This window comes from Pieris rapae, chromosome 12, assembly GCF_905147795.1.
Source record: "Pieris rapae chromosome 12, ilPieRapa1.1, whole genome shotgun sequence".
Lineage (NCBI taxonomy): Eukaryota > Metazoa > Arthropoda > Insecta > Lepidoptera > Pieridae > Pieris > Pieris rapae.
The window spans coordinates 5,757,455-5,776,691 of NC_059520.1; the positions used below are offsets into that span (position 1 = coordinate 5,757,455).

General features: G+C 31.9%; 4 protein-coding genes and 1 long non-coding RNA gene across 5 annotated transcripts; 3 read left to right on the top strand and 2 right to left on the bottom strand.

Annotated features, from left to right (window-relative positions):
- The first annotated feature begins 1,194 nt into the window (after positions 1–1,194).
- Positions 1,195–3,613, top strand: LOC111004230 (protein-serine O-palmitoleoyltransferase porcupine). The gene has a single exon (XM_022275158.2). It carries the CDS (start codon positions 1,512–1,514, stop codon positions 2,835–2,837), a length of 1,326 nt encoding a protein of 441 aa, XP_022130850.2. The 5' UTR covers positions 1,195–1,511; the 3' UTR covers positions 2,838–3,613.
- A 6,860-nt stretch (positions 3,614–10,473) lies between these two features.
- Positions 10,474–11,523, bottom strand: LOC123689584. The gene is made up of 2 exons (XR_006750537.1): positions 11,168–11,523; positions 10,474–11,030 (listed from the first exon to the last, which is right to left on the bottom strand). It is a non-coding gene; the product is annotated as an uncharacterized LOC123689584 (long non-coding RNA).
- Positions 11,524–11,535: 12 nt separating this feature from the next.
- Positions 11,536–13,760, top strand: LOC111004235 (torsin-1B). Its single transcript, XM_022275171.2, has 6 exons — positions 11,536–11,979; positions 12,046–12,320; positions 12,477–12,628; positions 12,693–12,838; positions 12,965–13,112; positions 13,390–13,760. The coding sequence occupies exons 1-6, from the start codon at positions 11,775–11,777 to the stop codon at positions 13,517–13,519; spliced, it is 1,056 nt and encodes a 351-aa protein (XP_022130863.1). The 5' UTR covers positions 11,536–11,774; the 3' UTR covers positions 13,520–13,760.
- A 257-nt stretch (positions 13,761–14,017) lies between these two features.
- Positions 14,018–15,329, bottom strand: LOC111004243 (autophagy protein 5). The gene is made up of 5 exons (XM_022275184.2): positions 15,083–15,329; positions 14,810–15,015; positions 14,617–14,741; positions 14,302–14,499; positions 14,018–14,185 (listed from the first exon to the last, which is right to left on the bottom strand). The coding sequence occupies exons 1-5, from the start codon at positions 15,236–15,238 to the stop codon at positions 14,079–14,081; spliced, it is 792 nt and encodes a 263-aa protein (XP_022130876.2). The 5' UTR covers positions 15,239–15,329; the 3' UTR covers positions 14,018–14,078.
- Positions 15,330–15,603: 274 nt separating this feature from the next.
- LOC111004291 (ribosomal RNA small subunit methyltransferase NEP1) lies at positions 15,604–17,357 on the top strand. The gene is made up of 4 exons (XM_022275270.2): positions 15,604–15,752; positions 15,892–16,037; positions 16,127–16,370; positions 16,981–17,357. The coding sequence occupies exons 2-4, from the start codon at positions 15,894–15,896 to the stop codon at positions 17,301–17,303; spliced, it is 711 nt and encodes a 236-aa protein (XP_022130962.1). The 5' UTR covers positions 15,604–15,752; positions 15,892–15,893; the 3' UTR covers positions 17,304–17,357.
- Positions 17,358–19,237: the final 1,880 nt, after the last annotated feature.

The following is a 19,237-nucleotide window of genomic DNA, read 5'->3' on the forward strand; positions in this document are numbered from 1 at the left end:
CGGTGAATTTTTCAACCTTTATTTAGATGTACGAAATAACGAAGAAGACTTTTACGATTATTTGTCCATTTCAAAAGAAACATTTGACTACATCTGCAATCGCACGATCAAAGGCATCGTACGATCGTTATTAAGCATTTCATGTGCTCGCCCGATCACTTGCGACGTTCAAATAGGACACTCTGATGAAATCTGTATGTTTGAACTCATCGCACGACGAGACCGCATCGCGCCACCGTACGATCGCTCGCAATTAGGACAGCGCCTTAGAGTGTTCAATATTCTTGGTTAGTCCGTCTTTAGCCAACACAAAGGAAGCCGGTCTGGCTTCCTTCTCACCCCTACTCTGGAATGTTTGCTGGATCAGAGATGACATAGGTAGACATCTAGCGGGGATAACTGATCGATTGATCGTTGATCGTTATCGATCGGTGAAGGCGGAATTTCAAATTGAATTGAAAAAAAAGAAATTATTAAAAAAAAAATCGCGATGGTAAAAATAGGGGTTTATTGTAAAGAGTTGACAATTTAGGGTTATATGTATTTACTAATGCTGTATCATAAAAACATTTTTTTTATCTAAAATTGAAAAAAAATATTAGGGGTGGATTACCCTTAACATTTTGGGGGCATGAAAAATAGATGTTGTCCGATACTCAGACCTACTAATATGCACACAAATTTCATGAGAATCGGGAAAGCCGTTTCGGAGGAGTTTAACCACAAAAACCGCGACACGAGAATTTTAATTATAAGATAAGTTCAAAATTTGTGTTATAGACGATTTTATTTGTTTTTTATTTATTTATTTAATATATTTGTTGTATTAACCCATTTTTATCATGCCCCCACTTTCCTACGTTTAATTCAATGCCCCAAATGTTACATTTTCCGATATATTTTTTATGTCATAAGCGTAAAAATATAAATAAAACATATTATTATGCATTAGCCATATTGACAATAAAGGACTAAAATTTTTTTGGCTTGCTAGTTCAGCACGGTTTCTGTGATTGTAAATACACTATTTTAATTTAAAAAATATTGAGGAAACAACGTTACTATAGTATTACTATTTAAATAAGTAGGTAATTTTTAGTTTTAAATAAACAAACAAGCAATAGCAAGTAAGTCTGTGCTGAATGCGTTTGTTACTTTGAATCGTACTTCGTAGACCAATATTCTAAGATATCTGTGAAGTAAATTTTCAAATTTAACGGAGTGACTACGTCATGTCCAAGAGCGAAAAATTAAATCAGCGATGTGAATTGTGAATACTTATTTTCATTTTAAAAGAATAGTGAATATAATTCCTAACAGGAATAATACTTATTTAGTTTAGTTGAAGAAAAGTGAAATTAACAATATACAAAACAACATGCTGAAGATATGATGCATCGTTTTATCAAACTAAAAATTAAGTAATAGACATAATGCTTTCATTGCCCGTGAATAATTTATTGACCAAGGAGGTCTCCTTATCTTATTAGTCATCTTAAAAAGTAAAAAAAATGGATGAAGAGGAATATATTGAAAGTACTTGGTTATATTTATCTTTTTGTGTTGAACCTACCCTCTATGAAGGGTTAAGATTTGCAAAAGATTTACTAATAGCTAGTGTTTCTTTACGTATGGCTATACAATATATTGCTATGCCTCATAATGTTCGTCATAGTCTAAGTTTCATTATTGGGGGTCTACTGTTGTATTATAGTATAGGATTAGCTATTGTTTGGATCTTTGGACTTACATTAAGTGTATATATACTTATTTTAATTTTATCATTGTCTACAAGAAAAAGAGTGAGAGGACCTGTAACTTGTCTGTGTGTTATATCATTTCTACTCTTGTGTGAGTTACATCTAATCAACCCGAAGACGTGGCAACAAATACGAGGAATTCAAATGATAGCCTCTATGAAGATAATATCAGTTGCTATAGAACTGGATCGAAGTTTATTTAAGAAAATGATAAATCCAGTTGAATTTTTTGGATACATATTTTGCCCAGCTAACTGTATGTTGGGTCCATGGATATCGTTCCACTCTTATGATCAATACTTAGGTGTAAAATTCTTAACAAAGAGATGGATTAAAGTAATTGCAGGAAACATGGCAATGGCATTAATATTTTTAAACTTATCTAATTGTATTGTGCCTTGGATCATCAGCGATGATAGTACAAAGTGGCTTTTAGCATATAGAGATGCTCAGGCTTTTAGGATGTCTCATTATTTTGTATCAAGTATGTCTATGGTTTCTATGTTGAGTGCTGGTTTTGGGTTGACAAATGATTGCCATTCTGAAATCCAAATCACAAAACCTTTATTTATTGAGTTACCAAGATCTTTAGTGCAAGTTGTTATATTTTGGAACATTCCCATGCACCAATGGCTGAAGAATTATGTATTTAAGTCATGTCATGCCTATGGGCAGTTCTTTGCAATACTATCTACATATGTTGTATCATCACTGCTCCATGGATGTAACTTTCAGCTATCAGCTGTACTATTAAGCATAGGAACTTTTTCTTACATTGAATATAATCTTAGACTTAAAGTTGCATCTGCATTAGAAGCATGTTGCCTAGCAAACCCATGTGCAAAGCAGTGTGAGCATAAATATAAGAAAAATTGCATTTTAACAGTATTTTTAAACACTTTATTTTCTTTTATAACTGTCATACACTTGGCATATTTGGGAGTAATGTTTGAAGCATCTTTTTCTATACAAGAAACTGGATATTCATTTTCTCATACAATTAGTAAATGGGAGAACTTAGATTTTTTTAACCATGGCCTAGCTACTTTTTTCTATGTTATATATTTAATGATGTAAGTGAAATCTCAAATCCTGTATGTAATTTTTTTAAAGGGTTAGTAAATAAAATCAATTACTAATCTTTTAAAGAAATTCTGCATAAAAGAAAATACCTGAGCTGTCTTATTGTTATAAAAAATAGGTTGACAGACAGTCATTCAGTAAAAACACCCAATCTAATGAAAAGAAACCCAATAAAAAAATCAGTCTTATATAATACATTATAACTTAAACACTTATGTGTAATTCAGACACATTTTATTTAAAATACTATTTAACTGGAAGAAATTAATACTACTTTTGTTACATCAGACTGATTTTATAGTGATAATTGTGTATATTTATCTTACCAACCCAATTTGCTAGCATGTTATATTTACACATGTATATATATATAATGAAAAATGTTCAATTTATTTTAAAATACTCATACTTTAATTTCCTTATATATCAAAACACATAGTAATGATATGTGAACTTATTAATCGGAAGCATAAAAACTTATAGAAGATATGCCTAATTGTTTAATAAGATTTTATATCAGTATTAATACTTGTAAAATGAATTTATATATTTTATTCAAGTATTTTGTGCCATTTAAACGCATTTAATCAACTCTGCCAAGATATATTTCCGTTAATTAATAAAAATGGTATTTTTACAAGTTTGTCAGCAGTTTGTACTATAACATAATTGTAGTCACTCTTATTACTTGAATATTTAACTTGCAAGCGGTAATTTACTCTTTCCTCAGTTGGCATGGAACAACATGGTTCCAGATTTTCTATTGCTTCTTTGCTACTACAAAAATATTCTGGTCTAGTGTACAAAATCACTACTTTAAAGTCTTTAGTTATTCTTTGTACCAACTTAAGCAGCTTTTTTAAATATAAATCCATTTTTGTAACCTTAAAACTTTGTTCTGACCAATAAAATGCACTTAAAGTATTAAATATTATTAATGATATATTTGAGTTTTTCATTAAAATATTATCTAAATTTTGAACAGATACTATAAATTGAGAAGGATCATAAGCATCTATTACAGTGATATTGTTTAAACAACCATTTATAATTATATCCAATGCTTCATCATTCAAATTGATGATTTTCTTTTCTTTTATATTGGTATCAAGTTTTTGCTTAAATAATTCAATAAATATGTTTTTATCGATATTTCCATCAGTATTAAAAATTACTATTCCAGTTTCAACACCCCCAACTAAATGCGGGAGCAGGGCTTCTGACATCAAATCATACAGCAGCGGATTTGCGCTATTATTACTAAATATTTCAATAACTTCATCTTTTTCCGGACCACACTTGAAGAGAATAGGATAAAAATTTCCAATTACTGATTTTTTTGATAGTCGTGACAATAACTGAACCCCTGATTCAAGTTTAAAATTAAACGCCATTTTTATGACAAGATTTTGAAAGTATTTGTTTAAACTTTATCAGTAAACTCTTCAGCTTCACTCTCAGCTTTAACTTCTTTTTTTTTTTTTTTCCCTTTGGCTCTAACACTGTTTGTGCATTAGCCAGCGTCAAGTATGGGATTTTTATAATTCGTTGTTTTAATTATTTACAGTTTATGCATAATGAAAAAACTAAGGAAACCAATCGCGACATAACATAAATAATTGAAAGCGCATAAATTTACAAAAAATCAGAATAATTAATAATGGAAAAAAATCAAAATTATAGTTTAATGTTATTATTTACAATAAACATACTTATAATACTATATACAAGGGGATTTAAATCTCGAAGAAGTAAATAAATATTGGTAGGAAGGGGAACGGACAGAGAAACTAAAGAAGTATATAAGGAAGAATGGTCATACTTAGGACAAGAAAAGAAAACATGATTCAAGTCAGAATAACTCTCGCCACACTCACAGGCGGTACTAGTTACGATACCAAGTTTGTGCAAATGAACTGGAAGGCTGTTATGTCCCAGACGCATACGGATTATAGTAGAAGTGGCAGTTTTACCAAGCGACAATTTGGCAAACCACGGCTTCCTGGGAACGGAAGACTGTATAGCATACAAGAAACGACCCTTAATCCGGCCGTTCTTTTCCCAACACATATTCCACGATTTGTGGAGATATATGCCGGGCAAAGCAGCAAGATCATGGCCAAAATTCTTGTACGGGTATACGTCACCGGTCACAGTAGCACTGTTAGCCAGACTGTCAGCTTTCACATTTCCAGAGATACCACAGTGACTAGGTATCCAACAAAATGATACTAAATAGTTGTGTAATTGACATTGCAACAGCTTTCTCCTACATTCAAATATAACATGAAAGAATGGGTTTAGTTTAAGTGAAAATTTTGCTAAGCTCTGTAATGCACTTAAGGAATCGGTAAATACAACGGTTTTTTTGAGTTTGAAACACAGCACATATTCAAGAGCTTTTAGTAGTCCAAAACATTCACCGGTAAAGACCGATGATTCTGGAGGTAATTTAATTTTCTGAACTATGTTGTACTGTTTGTGGTACACTCCAACACCAACACACCCATTGGAGTGTTTAGAAGCATCTGTATACATTTGATGCCAGTTAGGCCATTTCATATTGACATTGGAATTAAAGTTTGCATTGGCATTAAAATCAGATTTTTCAATGCCAATAGAAAAGCATATCTCAGGAGAAAGAAGTAGAGAATCATAAGAAGAGCTAAATATGGGAAGTATATAAAAGGAATGAGTTGGGGCTTGTAATTGTTTAAATTTCAGAAAGCTTTTTAATAGACAAGGTAAAGGTTTATGTGAAGAGGGTAATTTTTGAGAAAGAGATTCCAGTTTGGAAATGAGGGGATGATTATGGAACTGGACAGTTCTAAAAATGAATCTATCTGACAGATATTGACGCCTTAAGTTTAATGGAGGGTCACAACATTCTATTTGCAGAGCATTAACCGGACTCGATTTCATCGCACCAGAAACAATCCTCAAAGCCCTAGACTGTATGAGATCTAGTTTTCTAAAGCCTGCTACATTACCTGGATCTAAGAAAAAGGTCCCAAAATCAAGAACGCTTCTAATGACAGCATTATATACCAACCTCAATGTGGCCGGGTGAGCACCCCACCAAACTCCACTGAGACATCTCAGCATATTCAAGTGTCGCTCACATTTACCAACCACAAATTCGCAGTGTGGTTGACCTGTTAGTTTAGAATCAAGTATAACTCCTAAGAACTTTACTTGATTATTGACGGGTAATATATTATCGCAATCATATCTTATAGTTGGTGAGGGAGGAGTTCTGGATTTAGTGAAAAGTACGACGGTACTTTTTGAGGGAGACAGATCTAGGCCATTTGCATCCATCCAAGATTTTAGGAAAGATAAAGAGGACGAGACACGTTGTTCAGCATTACTTACAGACTTATCAGAGGCATAAATAACCAAGTCATCGGCATATTGTAATATACTAACTGAATCTCCGATAGAGTTTTCTAGGTCATGTGTATAAATATTGTACAATAAAGGACTCAGCACAGACCCTTGTGGCAAGCCCTTCCATACCAGCCTACTAGGCATGTAAGGGCCGCCAACATCTAAAATAATTTTCCTCTCTGATAGAAGATTTACAATGAAATTATTTAAAAAATAAGGAACCTTTAATTTATCTAATTTACTTTTTAGAATATGTAACAAAACATTATCATAAGCCGAATTAATATCCAAGAAAGCTGCGACTACTGACTTTTTATTTGAGAAAGCATTACGAATGTCCGTGACTAATATGCCTAAATTGTCACACACACTTTTACCTTTTCGAAATCCAAACTGAGTTGGTGACAGACATTTATTATTTTCTATATACCATTCAAGCCGATTTTTAATTAAATGTTCAACAACTTTTGTTATCACCGATGACAAGACTATAGGACGGTATGATTTAATATCAGATCGAATCTTGGACGGTTTTAAAAATGGCAGCACTATTTGACTTCGCCAAGATGGCGGTATGTCATTTGTCAAAAGAACTTTATTTATTAAATTTAAAAAGTAATTTAATCCATTTTCGCCAAGGTGAGACAAAAAGGAATATGGGATCCCATCTTCCCCAGGAGCACTGTCTTTAACGTAATTTAATACACCTTTTAATTCTAATAACGTAAAAGGTAGATTTAGTGAGGAAGGGACAACATCAGAGTTATTTTGTGTAGAAAAGTGGATGAGATCTGGAGCAGAAGGAGGAGCCAAGCGATCAAGGAATTGATCAGCTAATTCTATAGGAAGCAACGACGGGTTAGAAGGATTGATAGCTGACCTGAATCTTTTGATATTTCGCCAAATGACAGAAGTATTTATTCCAGGTGATAAAGAGCTACAATATTTCCTCCAACCCTCAGATTTCTTTTTTTTAAATAGTTTTTTAACCTCTTTCATTACATTCATTAAGACCTCGTATTTTTCCATAGACATATCATTGCGATAATTAAGCTCAGCTGCCTTGCGTTTTTTAATAGCTGTGGTACATTCTTCATCCCACCATGGTGGAGATGACAACTTATTACAACTCGGCTTTTTCCTAGGAAAAACACTATCAGCCGATTCTAACAAAACATCTTGTAAATAATTACTATTTGTGACATTATCTTCTGAGCAATTATTCAGTTTCTCTTCTACTAATAAACTGTATTGACTCCATTTCGAGTCTATGATTTTGTGTTTAAGGCGAGACTTTTTAATAAACATATTACTATTTTTTTTACAGGGAAATGAAATGATTATGGGATAATGATCACTATTGTAAGATGAACACAAAGTAGACCAAGAGAGAGAAGATGCTAAATTGGGAGTACAGATGGACAGGTCAATGGCACTAATTACTTCACCAGGCTTTGTAAGGCGAGTAGGAGAACCCGTATTTAAAATGCACAGGTTATACATGTCTAAGAAATTCATACCCGTACCTATTAGATATTGAACTACCCCACGATGTATGATGAGAGTTGAAATCACCCAGAATCATGAAAGGCTGAGGGAGAACTGAAATTAAGTTTTTAATTTCATTGAATATTTGCAAGGAGGGGTGAGGGACATATATAGAGACAAAACAGATGCCATCAACAATAGCTGTAATGATAGAAAAGCTGTTACTATGTGAAGGAAGAGGGAAGGAAGAAAAGATGCTTGAGTTTCTGATGAGCAGGCATACACCACCATACCCATCAGCCCTGTCTTCTCTTAAGCAAGAATAACCAGGGATTTTGAATACCTGATCTGGCTTTAGCCAGGTTTCAGATAAAGAAAAAATAAAAGGATTAAAATTATTTATAATGTGTATAATTTCATGCTTTTTGTTTATAATACTGCGGCAGTTCCATTGAACTAACCTGTCCATGTTGGCCATTATTATTATCAGTGTAGGAATTAATTAAATTAGCAGCGTGGGACGGTATAGATAAATTAGGTTGAGAAAGTAATTTAATTAATGTAGTAATTAACTCTATTATTGTCTGTTGTGAATTTGCATTAGGCGATGATGGTATTGCACATCCATTAGAAGGCTCTGGCATATTGTAGTCTCTTACAAGAGACTCATGTGCTACATGATCGAAACCTTTACTGTGTTGAGGAGGCGTTCTGGGTTTAGTGAAGACTGTTTTTTTATAAGATATTGTACGTGGAGGTGGTGAACCAGGCAATACTGTATTTCCACCAGGAAGAGATTTACTTGGGAGAGAGGATACAACATCAGCAAATGATTTCGAAATTGGGGGATGTAATTTTGACGCTTCAATATAAGATAAGCTATTCTCTGCCATTGTTACTTTTATATCTGTTTGTCTCACATATTCTGGGCATTTTTTGCTTGAAGCAAAGTGCAGCCCAGAGCATAAGCAGCAAGAACCATGGTCTTCCTCTACATTACAAGTATCTCCAGTGTGGCCTTGACCACACTTGTAACACCTGGGCTTTGACCTGCATTGGACCTTGGTGTGCCCAAAGCGGCAACAATTAAAGCACTGAATTGTGGGATACACATACAATTTAACCGGCATAGAATTATAACACATAAATATCCGTTTAGGCAAAACTTGTCCATCAAATGTAAAAACAACTGTTTGTGAAGGTTTCCACGTAGGTGAGTTATTGACCATGATTTTATAATTAAGTCGCCTGATTTTTATAATTTCCCCACATCCAATGGGTATGTTAGTGTTTTCCATAATATCTTCAGGAGACCATTCCGTTGGTACTCCCCTAACCAAACCCATCCTTGTAATATTGAAAGTAGGGATAAAAGCTTTCATGTTGTTAGTTGGTAAGCAGTTTGAATTTATAAAGCTGTTTGCGTCTGTATATTTACTAAAAGTTAATGTCATTTTATTTCTGCCAATACGTTTTAAACTACCATCTACAATATTTTTAAACAGAAATTTTTTTAAAAATCTCCCGAATACAACTGGGTGTAAAACTGTGCTATCATCTTCAGCAGACTGTACTTTCTGCACATGTACCACAAACGGGCCGTGGTCATTGGCATCGTAACTAGCCCTACCAATTTGTGTGGTGGGTTTAGAAGATATACCAGTGGAAAGAAGAGGCATTGTTGTCTTATTTGTGGAAGGACTAGGTGGAGGCAAATTGTTGGTTGGTGGTGTCACAGTGGTCTCAGCAAATTCATCTGTGCATTGACAAGAATGACTGTCTGATGGTTTAGAGTGTTCTGTAGTACTTTTGCGTTTCCTTTTATTGCAATGTTTGCATATTTTGTGTAAATTTTGTCTGTGACTGCGCTTCAGCTTCCTTTTGGAGGCCAAAGAACAGTCAGAATCCATACCGGATTCATTAGATATGGTGATAAATGCAACCGCGGGGGGCGCCGTGCCCCCCGGGTCCGGAGGCTCGTTCATAAAACTCAGAAAAGCTTACCAAAACTCGAAGAAAGAAGAAGAAAAATATAAATAATAATACAAATTATAAATATATACAATATTTAACTATTCTGATCACTAAATTTTAAAAAATATTATTTTACAGAAAATTCAAACAAAAATCGCGCCCGCCAAAATCGAAGCTTCCCGCGTTTTTTTCAGCTTTAACTTTAACATTAAAAAAACATACAATGCCAAGTGTCAAATACAACATTTTACTTGAAAGTTGGAACTGGCAGAAACCTGGGGGTCTAGTCAAGACAGCTTAACAGTATGTAGAAAGTCGAAAACTAAATTTGTATGAAAATGACAGCTAGTGTCGACAGTTAGTAGCCTAGGAGTTAGGCGTTAGGCGTGGGATACAATTAGCGCCGCCATGACAGTGCTACGAAAAGACACACATTAACGCTCACGCTTTTCGGTAGTCAACGGCCAATAATAATAACGGCGAATAATATTTTTTACGATATTTAAGATATTAAGTTTTATCGCTAGTGACAAAATAAACAGAGATGCCTTTTTTAATTTAAAATAACTGTGGCAGAAACATTTCTCATTTTACTTCCTGTATGTTTAATTAAATATTAATAATTTCCTACCTGTTAGTATGTACAGGTCATTCTTACTCATATTTATTTCACCAGAATATTGCTACTACCTGTAATGTGAACTACTTCAATGGCTCTTCCTACCTAACAAGACAGAAAAGATGACTTAATGTAATTGCCAAAAATAAAACTATCAAATACTACAAATATAACTTTTATTCATTCCTTACTTAAACTTGATTTGCTTTCACATATGTATTAACTAGTAGCAAATCTCTGATATAAACAAAAGTTAAATGATGTAAATGTTACCTTACTTATAATCGGCATCAATCATACTTAAATTTATATCTAACAAGATGGAACACCAAATTCAAATCAAAAGTTAATTAAGGGTCATAATTTCATACCAGACTAAGTTTCTATTATAATATAATCTTTATTAATCCCTTGTTTAATTTTATTTAGAAGCTGCTGCTGGTACTATTACTACTATATATTAACTCAAAATCTGCATTCAAATTGATAATGTTCAAGCAGCAAACCCAATTAAAGCATTAATCAAACGCTAATTTCAGTGTTGACACTAGTGTGTTTTTTTTTTCACATTTTTTTCAATACCTTGGAACAAATCAACTGCTAATCAATCTTCTTTTCCTCTATTTATCAATCCGCAGTACTATTTCCATTGTTGCTTTAAAGCACTAAATGTGTTGCTTCTTCATTTTGCAGATTAGTTGTTGTGAGACCAAATCCTAAAAATATAAAGTATAAGTACTACTAATTATTATTATATATATTAATTAATTAAACAGGTTCAAAATATTTTATGTATTCTTAACTTTAAATTTTTGAGAGAAAATGAAACAAATCATGGTTAATTTTAACATACCATTTAAATTCATATAGTATGTCACTTTGCATCTGTTTATAACGACTACGTACATCGAAAATTATTTCGATCTTGCTCACATTCTTAAGTCTATTTTGCAGCTTTCTATTTCAAATTCACAATAATGGTGTAAAGTATTTACTTTAGGTTTATTAAAGTGACATAAGAAATACATTTCATCCAGAGTCCAGAGACAATATGATGGAACAAGGTGCAACGAACAGCAGCTCGGAGCTACGCTGTCGACTTTGCGGTACTGTATTGCCGCTTGGCTCCGAACGAAACGTTTTCGTCAATACAATTACGCAAAAGCGGTAGAGTATGTCAAAAACTTTTCGGCACCAAGATGGCTAGACCCCCTGTAACTATTTCCATAATTAAAAAAAAACCACATACACATAACACATTACACTGTATTCCGTATTGTATATTCTATCGACTGCTTGTATTAGCTCTGTTTAACGCAACTAATATTTACTTAAAATAGGATTTTATTTATTTATTATTAACCCGTTGCAAACGATCAATACAATATATTAATTTCACACTTTGAACAATACCGCACAAATGTTTAACAAAGTTTCTGCTAATTATTAAAACAAGAATAATGAAGAGTAAAAAAATTAATGTAACTTTTTTATTCTTATTTTGTCTAAGCAATATTTATTATGTGTCTACCGAACCAATTTCCTTAATAGCAGGCTCTTCCATACTCATTGGCACATATTTTGGATGGGATACAATAAAGTCCAACACAATTTGTCATTTTACGGAATGCTGCGATAAAAAATATGTACCATATGATATAGACAGTAAGTTTTAAGAATATATTATATTTATTTTCATTCGGATATTGATTAAGTTATGCTTATTTTCAGAACTGAAAGAATTACTATCACAGAAAATGTTTGGTCAACCTCTTGTAACTGAGTTAATAAATGTTTTGAGTGCACATAAAGAAGCATTACATCATAGCACTAAAAGGAACAAGAAAGCTCTTGTAATAAGTTTGCATGGTTGGTCCGGGGTGGGCAAAAACTATGCCACAAGTATGATAGCAGAATCTTTGTTCATTAAAGGAATGGAGAGCAAGTTTGTAAAAATGTTTATGGGAAAAAAGGATTTTGATTGTACTAAAATACATGAAACGCAGGTATGAATTTGATTTTATAGAAACATAATACATATATACATTCAGAACCATTCACAATGACATTGGGTTTTATGACTAAATATGAAGTCCACTCAATGTGTTCAAAACAGATTTTGACTGTATAAATATACACCAATTTTTTATAACTGTTTGCAGATGAAACTGATTGATGATGTCAAAATGATTGTTAAAAATTGTCCAACTGCATTAATTATATTTGATGAAATCCATGAAATGTGTCCAACTATTCTTGATGCAATTAAACCCATGTTAGATCATCACCATGCAGTTGATGGAATCGATTTTAGGTATGATAATTCATTTTATATAAATTTTGAGAGTGTAACTTAATTAATAATTTGTTTTTAACAGGGATAGTGTATTTGTTTTTATTTCCAATATTGGTGGAAAAGAAATATCTAGCAAGCTCTTAGAATTATATAATGAAGGTTTAAAGAGGAATGAAGTAGATTTTCAAAATTTTGAACCTATTATAAGAAGAACAGCATACAGTACAGGTAAATTATTATATTTTATTTTACTGTATGAAATATAAAATGTCTGTAATTTTGACTAAGTTCAATTTGCCTATAAAACTATTTACTTATTTAGAACACAAACTTTGTACGATATTTCTCTTTAAGGTGGTTTTGAAAAATCTGCTACCATAGCTCAAAATTTAATTGATCACTACATACCATTTTTACCCCTTGAACAACAGCATGTTGAGACCTGTGCATTAGCTGAATTTAGAGCCCATGGGGTATATCACCCAACAGAAGAAATGATGGTGTAAGTTCCAAATTTGTATTATTATGTATTAAGTAAAGTTCATAATTTATATTAAAATTCTAATATCTAAATGTAAGAACATCGAGAAGAAGATTTTTTAAAGTTTGAATTATTTTATAGGTATTGATGTATTTAAATCTCAAGAATAAGTGGTTATTTAGTATTGCATATAATTTATTACATAATGTGAATATGTATACTATAGAGATATTTTTAAAATTATTATTTGTGTACCATCAATTAATCATATGTATTTAACTAGATTTTTTTTTTTTAGAGATGCCTTGTCAGTTATTACCTATGGACCTACAGTGGATCAGCCTATTTTTGCAAATAATGGTTGTAAAAGATTTACAAAACAAATTCCATATGTAATTCAGAAACACAAAGTCAAGAGTGATTTATAAATGGTTAAAAACCAGTTGTAAAAAATTTCAAAGCTCTAATTATTATTTTACAAGCAGCTTATAAAGCTAATGTCTCATTTACTTTAAATGGCAACTGAGTACCTGTACCCCAATTTTTTATTTTATAATTTGTGTTTGTTGTCTGTTTGATTTAAATTCTGACCCAAGTGTGAGTTTGGAAGATGGATTAGTTTATAATAGATACAAAGAACATCTTGATTCTATTGTTATATAATTCATAAATATATATTTGTTCTTCAACCCAACAAAGATACATGATTCAACAGCTACTGTAAAAACCTTATAAAAAGCAGTAACCATATTAAACATTTATATCAATTCAAAATAAGTATCTGCTTTTGTGAATTGACTTACGTGTACCAAATTTTTGTTATCAACCATCTCACTTATTGACCCAGATACATTCCTTCACAAATGAATAATGTAACTGCGTCATTGTCAAAAAATATTTGTAATATTAAAGATATAAATAAAAAATTCCTGTTTAAATATATTTTAATTGTCATTTTAATATAAATTCATTGTAACTTAACTTACTCTAACACACGCAGACATGAAGAAAATTGTCCGGGTAGCTTAAATGTTCCGATAGCCACTGCAGTGGTGTGTCAAGTGGGATAGTGATGCCATGTGTTCTTAATTTTACTGAAAAATCACATTTTTTAATCTATGGTTAGGTGTATTTTTATATTAAATATAGACTAATCTTATTTAAAATTACTTTTATTTCAAAAAATCCTTATTGTTTAATCAGAAAGTACCTGGTTTTTCTGGATACAGTTCAGATATAAGCTGTTGAATTATTTTTCTACTTCCATCATTGTTTTTGGGACTTATTAATCGTTGTGTGCATGTACCATCTTCTGCATATAACCTAATGGGAATATGTTTAAATCCATCATTATCACCATGAGATTCCATAAGTCTTCTATTAATTGCCCAAAATTGATCAAATTTGTCTGAAAGGATAATTAAATTTTCTATATTCATATAAATGTATAATATTGTACCGTGTAAGTTATGAAAATTCAATACTACAATTACATTTAACTTTTTCATTTTAATTTAATGCATACCATTTTGTAATCCTAACCATAACTGGTTATGATCTTTTTTTTGCATAGCAGACATGATTTGTCCCCTGTGTTTTAAAACATCAGCCTCTTTTACTGTTGACATATAGTGAGCCTCTACTACATCTCTATAATGCAAAAAGTATAGATTAATTTTTAAAACAATTTGTTCATCATATATAAAAACTAAACATACTTATTTGGGCAGTGGAGCAAAATGTTTCCAGGAAACTTGCTAAAATGCACTGTTAAAGTCCAAGGTGTTTGGGGATCATTTCCACAATATAAATCATATAAGAATCCAATGGGATAATGCCATTTCAATGGTTGACCATTGTAATCCATCCACATTTCATTGTCAGCATTTTCTTGGGATATATAACGAAGAAAATGCCTTTTCATCTTAAAATAAAAAGATGATGCGTGATCTGCTTTAAACAAGATTTAAAAAATGGTTAATTTAATTTACCTTATCAATTACAAGAGGAAAGTAACTTAACCGGGGTACCATCACATAAAAGGGGTCTGGTTGCTGTATTTCCATAATTTCTTCTTGATCTAGCTGAAAACAAACAGGGAGTTTCCCATCCCATATTTCACGCAAAACTTCCCGGTCGTTCGCCATAACAAAAAGATTTCGTGTTTTAGCGTTATATACTTTTTTATTAAAGAATAAGATACTTAAGTGTACTTTTTTTATTGTTAATAGAAGTAAGTAAGTTGCAATAATATAGTTTTAACTTTTAGTAAGATTAACAAAATACTTAATAAATACTTTCAATGTGTATTATGTTACATGTATACAAAAAAATTAAATTACACTGTAGAGTGTAGCCTAGAGTGTAGACAATTGACATTGGATATCGAAGATATAGTAATAGACAATAGTTACCACACTCCTCAGCCTCATTCAATATTGAGTATACGCATGAGCCATGAGGTAGCAATGGCTGGCCCATAGTCCCATAGAGAATGAGGTACTGTCAACTGTCGTCTGTCACTGTTAGAGAGTGTTATAACTCACATGGAAGAAAGCCGCTGAGCTCATTTTATTTGTTTACAATTTAAAATAAAGAAACCAGACATCCTCGTGGTTGTTTTTTTTTCATATAAAAAAATACGGACAAAATAACTATACAGTAAGTCTTTAAGACTGTTATTACTTAATTCTCAATACTTATCGTAATGGAGTTTATGTTTTCTAACCTAGATATTGGGCCCTTTATAATTATCGTGACTCGTATTTTTATAATGCTTATTATTTATTTTTAATTCCAGATATGGGTAAAAAAAGGAAGCATGCTGAAAATACAGATGACTTTGAATACGATCCTATACCTCGACATTTAGTTACATCGCACATTCAGAAACAAGAAAAACGTTTAATCGTTGTATTAGAGAATGCCCAGTTAGAAACAGTAAAGGTAAATTCACTTAATTTTTTCATAGTGATAAAACTTCAAGTTGCCCTGCAACACTTTCTTATTAATGATTATACTATGTATGATTTCAGAATGGCAACAGTTTTGAATTGTTAAATTGTGATGATCATGCTAACATTTTAAGAAAAAATGATAGAGATCCAGGTTCATGTCGTCCAGATATCACTCATCAATCTCTTCTTATGTTAATGGACTCGCCACTAAATAGAGCAGGACTTTTGCAAGTTTATATTCATACAGAGAAAAATGTTTTAATAGAAATAAATCCACAAACTCGTATTCCCAGGACATTCAAAAGATTTGCTGGATTAATGGGTATAGTAGTATATTTGCTGTCTTTAAAAATCACCTGGCTTGGCTTTGTGTAGAGATTAGGGGTCACTTTTCATATTTAGATATATCTGAAGCTGAGTTTTATCATTGGATGTTGAAGTAGAAGACAAAATTTCACACATTTCACCTTGACATCTGTTGTTTGGCAACTGAGCATTGTTATAACAGTTTTTGTCATATACCACCTCCTGCCTGTTTGCCCCCTATTTTATAAAGAAAATACTTGGTCCTTGTTTTTAGTATATGAACCATGTAAAAAAATATATAAAAAAAATCAGTGGCGCTACAACCTTTTTAGGTCTTAGCCGCAGATTTTTGAATCTGTTTCATGATCATTTTTTAATCTAATAGGCAAGTAGGTGATCAGCCTCCAGTGCCTGACATACCTCATTTTGGGTCTAAGACATATTGGTTTCCTCACAATGTTTTCCTTCACCGTTCAAGAAAATGTTAAATGCACACATAGAAAGTAAATTGGTGCTCAGCTGAGGATCGAACCTACGATCTCAGGTATTAGAGTCGCACGCTGAAGCCACTAGGCCAACACTGCCCTTGAACCTTTTGAAATAATTACATCTTGTACATTTTTCAGTCCAGCTACTGCACAAATTTTCAATTCGAGCATCTGATGGCCCAATGAAACTCCTTAAAGTTATTAAAAACCCAATTACGTCACATTTGCCTGTTGGAGTGAAAAAAATCACTATGTCATTTAGTTCTAAAGTTGTTAAGAGTTGTCGGGAATTAGTACCTAAAGAAGAACCAATTGTTATGGTTATAGGAGCAATGGCACATGGTAAAATAGAGGTAGACTATTCAGAAGATGCAATATCTATAAGTAACTATCCTCTATCAGCTGCATTGACTTGTGCAAAGATTTGTTCAGCATTCGAAGAAGTATGGGGAGTAGAATAAGATTTTGTTTGGTAATAAAAATGTTATTATTATAAACTATACATACACCATAAACTGTGTTTTTCATTATATTTCTATCATTTTACCATAATTCTTTACTTTGTTTGGTAATGAAATAGAATGGTATGAAATAGTATAATGCAGCTGTTATTCTTCATACCATATTTAAAAAAAATATTTATTTATCTCAGATAATATTTGTTATGATTTTAAGTGAATCTACGATGATTACTAAAAATGGTTTTGACCTTCAACTACTAAAACCACAATGTAATGATAAGTTAGGAATATTACGATGCTCAGAAATATATTCCGTTACTGAACTTTTGTGAATAGGTTTAAAATGTAATAAAGCTCGTTTCCTACTGCTAATTTTTCATAGAAAATTACTTCTAATTTATAATATTGGATTTGGATATAAATCTATGTTATAATGATTTTCACTACATATAAACATGATATTGGATATACTTTATCCCTTCTGTTTCTATATAGAATAGATAGCATTTGTTTAGGAAGTCACACTATTAGTGTTCTTATAGTGTTTTTGCATTCCGGTACGATCCAAGTGAACAAACAAGGTACGTGTCGCGTGACGTCATGCTAAAGCCCGTGTAAATTGTGGGACGTTTGTAGAGCTCCTAAAATTTACATATTTTCAAGACTTTTTTTAAGATAATGGATTTTTGTTTAGTATTTGCTTACAAAAAATGATATATCCACAATCTTTTATATTGTTTATAGAACCGTGTTAACGCCCTCTTGGGCTTACCCAATGTTAAGTGATACCATGGGCACTCACACTTTTGTAGATGGACCCCTGTATAAATTCACCCAGATAGTTTCGAACAAAAAAAGTTTCCCTCGATTTAAGAACGGAAATACAGACATCCGCATAATTATCAACATATTTAGAAACACCCCGACTAATTCTTTGCAAATGTTAAATTAGTATCGTATTTGCTCTTTGTAAACGCCGCTATTCTATAAAAACAGATGATTTGAAGATAATTAAATCTGGTGCTCATTAGTAAACAAGTTTTAACAATTATACTTCTGTGAGTGACCGACCCTGTGGTGGGTAGAGGTTTAGAATTCCAAATTCCTTAGATCTATTTGTAACCAATAAAATCGTTAATTGAGCGGACATACAATTATTAATATACAACAAATGATAAATCAATGGATGATACCATATCTATTATCATTTGGTTAATGCTGCAATAGTAGATACAGCTATTGTGATTTTTAGGACACACGAAAAATTGCTGTATAGTATTGTTTGCTATGAAATTCCAGTAGGAGCAATTATACTACTTTTTATTTAGCTGTTTTGCTTATAATCTATGTATTTATGACAAATACTTTATAATGTGAAGTGCTGTGATTTATATTTTTAAAATCCAGTATCCAAACACTTTTTTAGAATGATGAATATCCTAAGTACTTGCTATTTTCAAGTAGTATTATTACATGTATTAAACAATTGTACTTAAAGTAGAGATTTCTCAGTAATTAAGTTTACTTCGGACCTTTACCTACACTCAAGGCCTGCCAACCTCCAACCTCTTAAATCTGTAGTTGGCTTAATCTTAATCGGCAGTTGAATATGAGGGTATGCTATAAATGATTGTAGGCTTTAATTATTTTAAAATAAATAAAATATAAATGTATCTAAATAAATATCGGTAGATTTATTGATTTAAACAATAATAACTCGGTAGCTGGTCGGTGAAAAGAAATTCTACAGGTACATATGAAACAAGGGTGGCAATGTTACAACATCCTTCAAATTCTAATTGATATCTATGGTTAAAAAATAACTTATGATAATAATACATTCTTATCATCTTTAAATACCTATTATTTATAGATTTTTAATAGGTACTTTAAACACACAAACGTATGCGGTTATAAAAAAATATATATTTTAA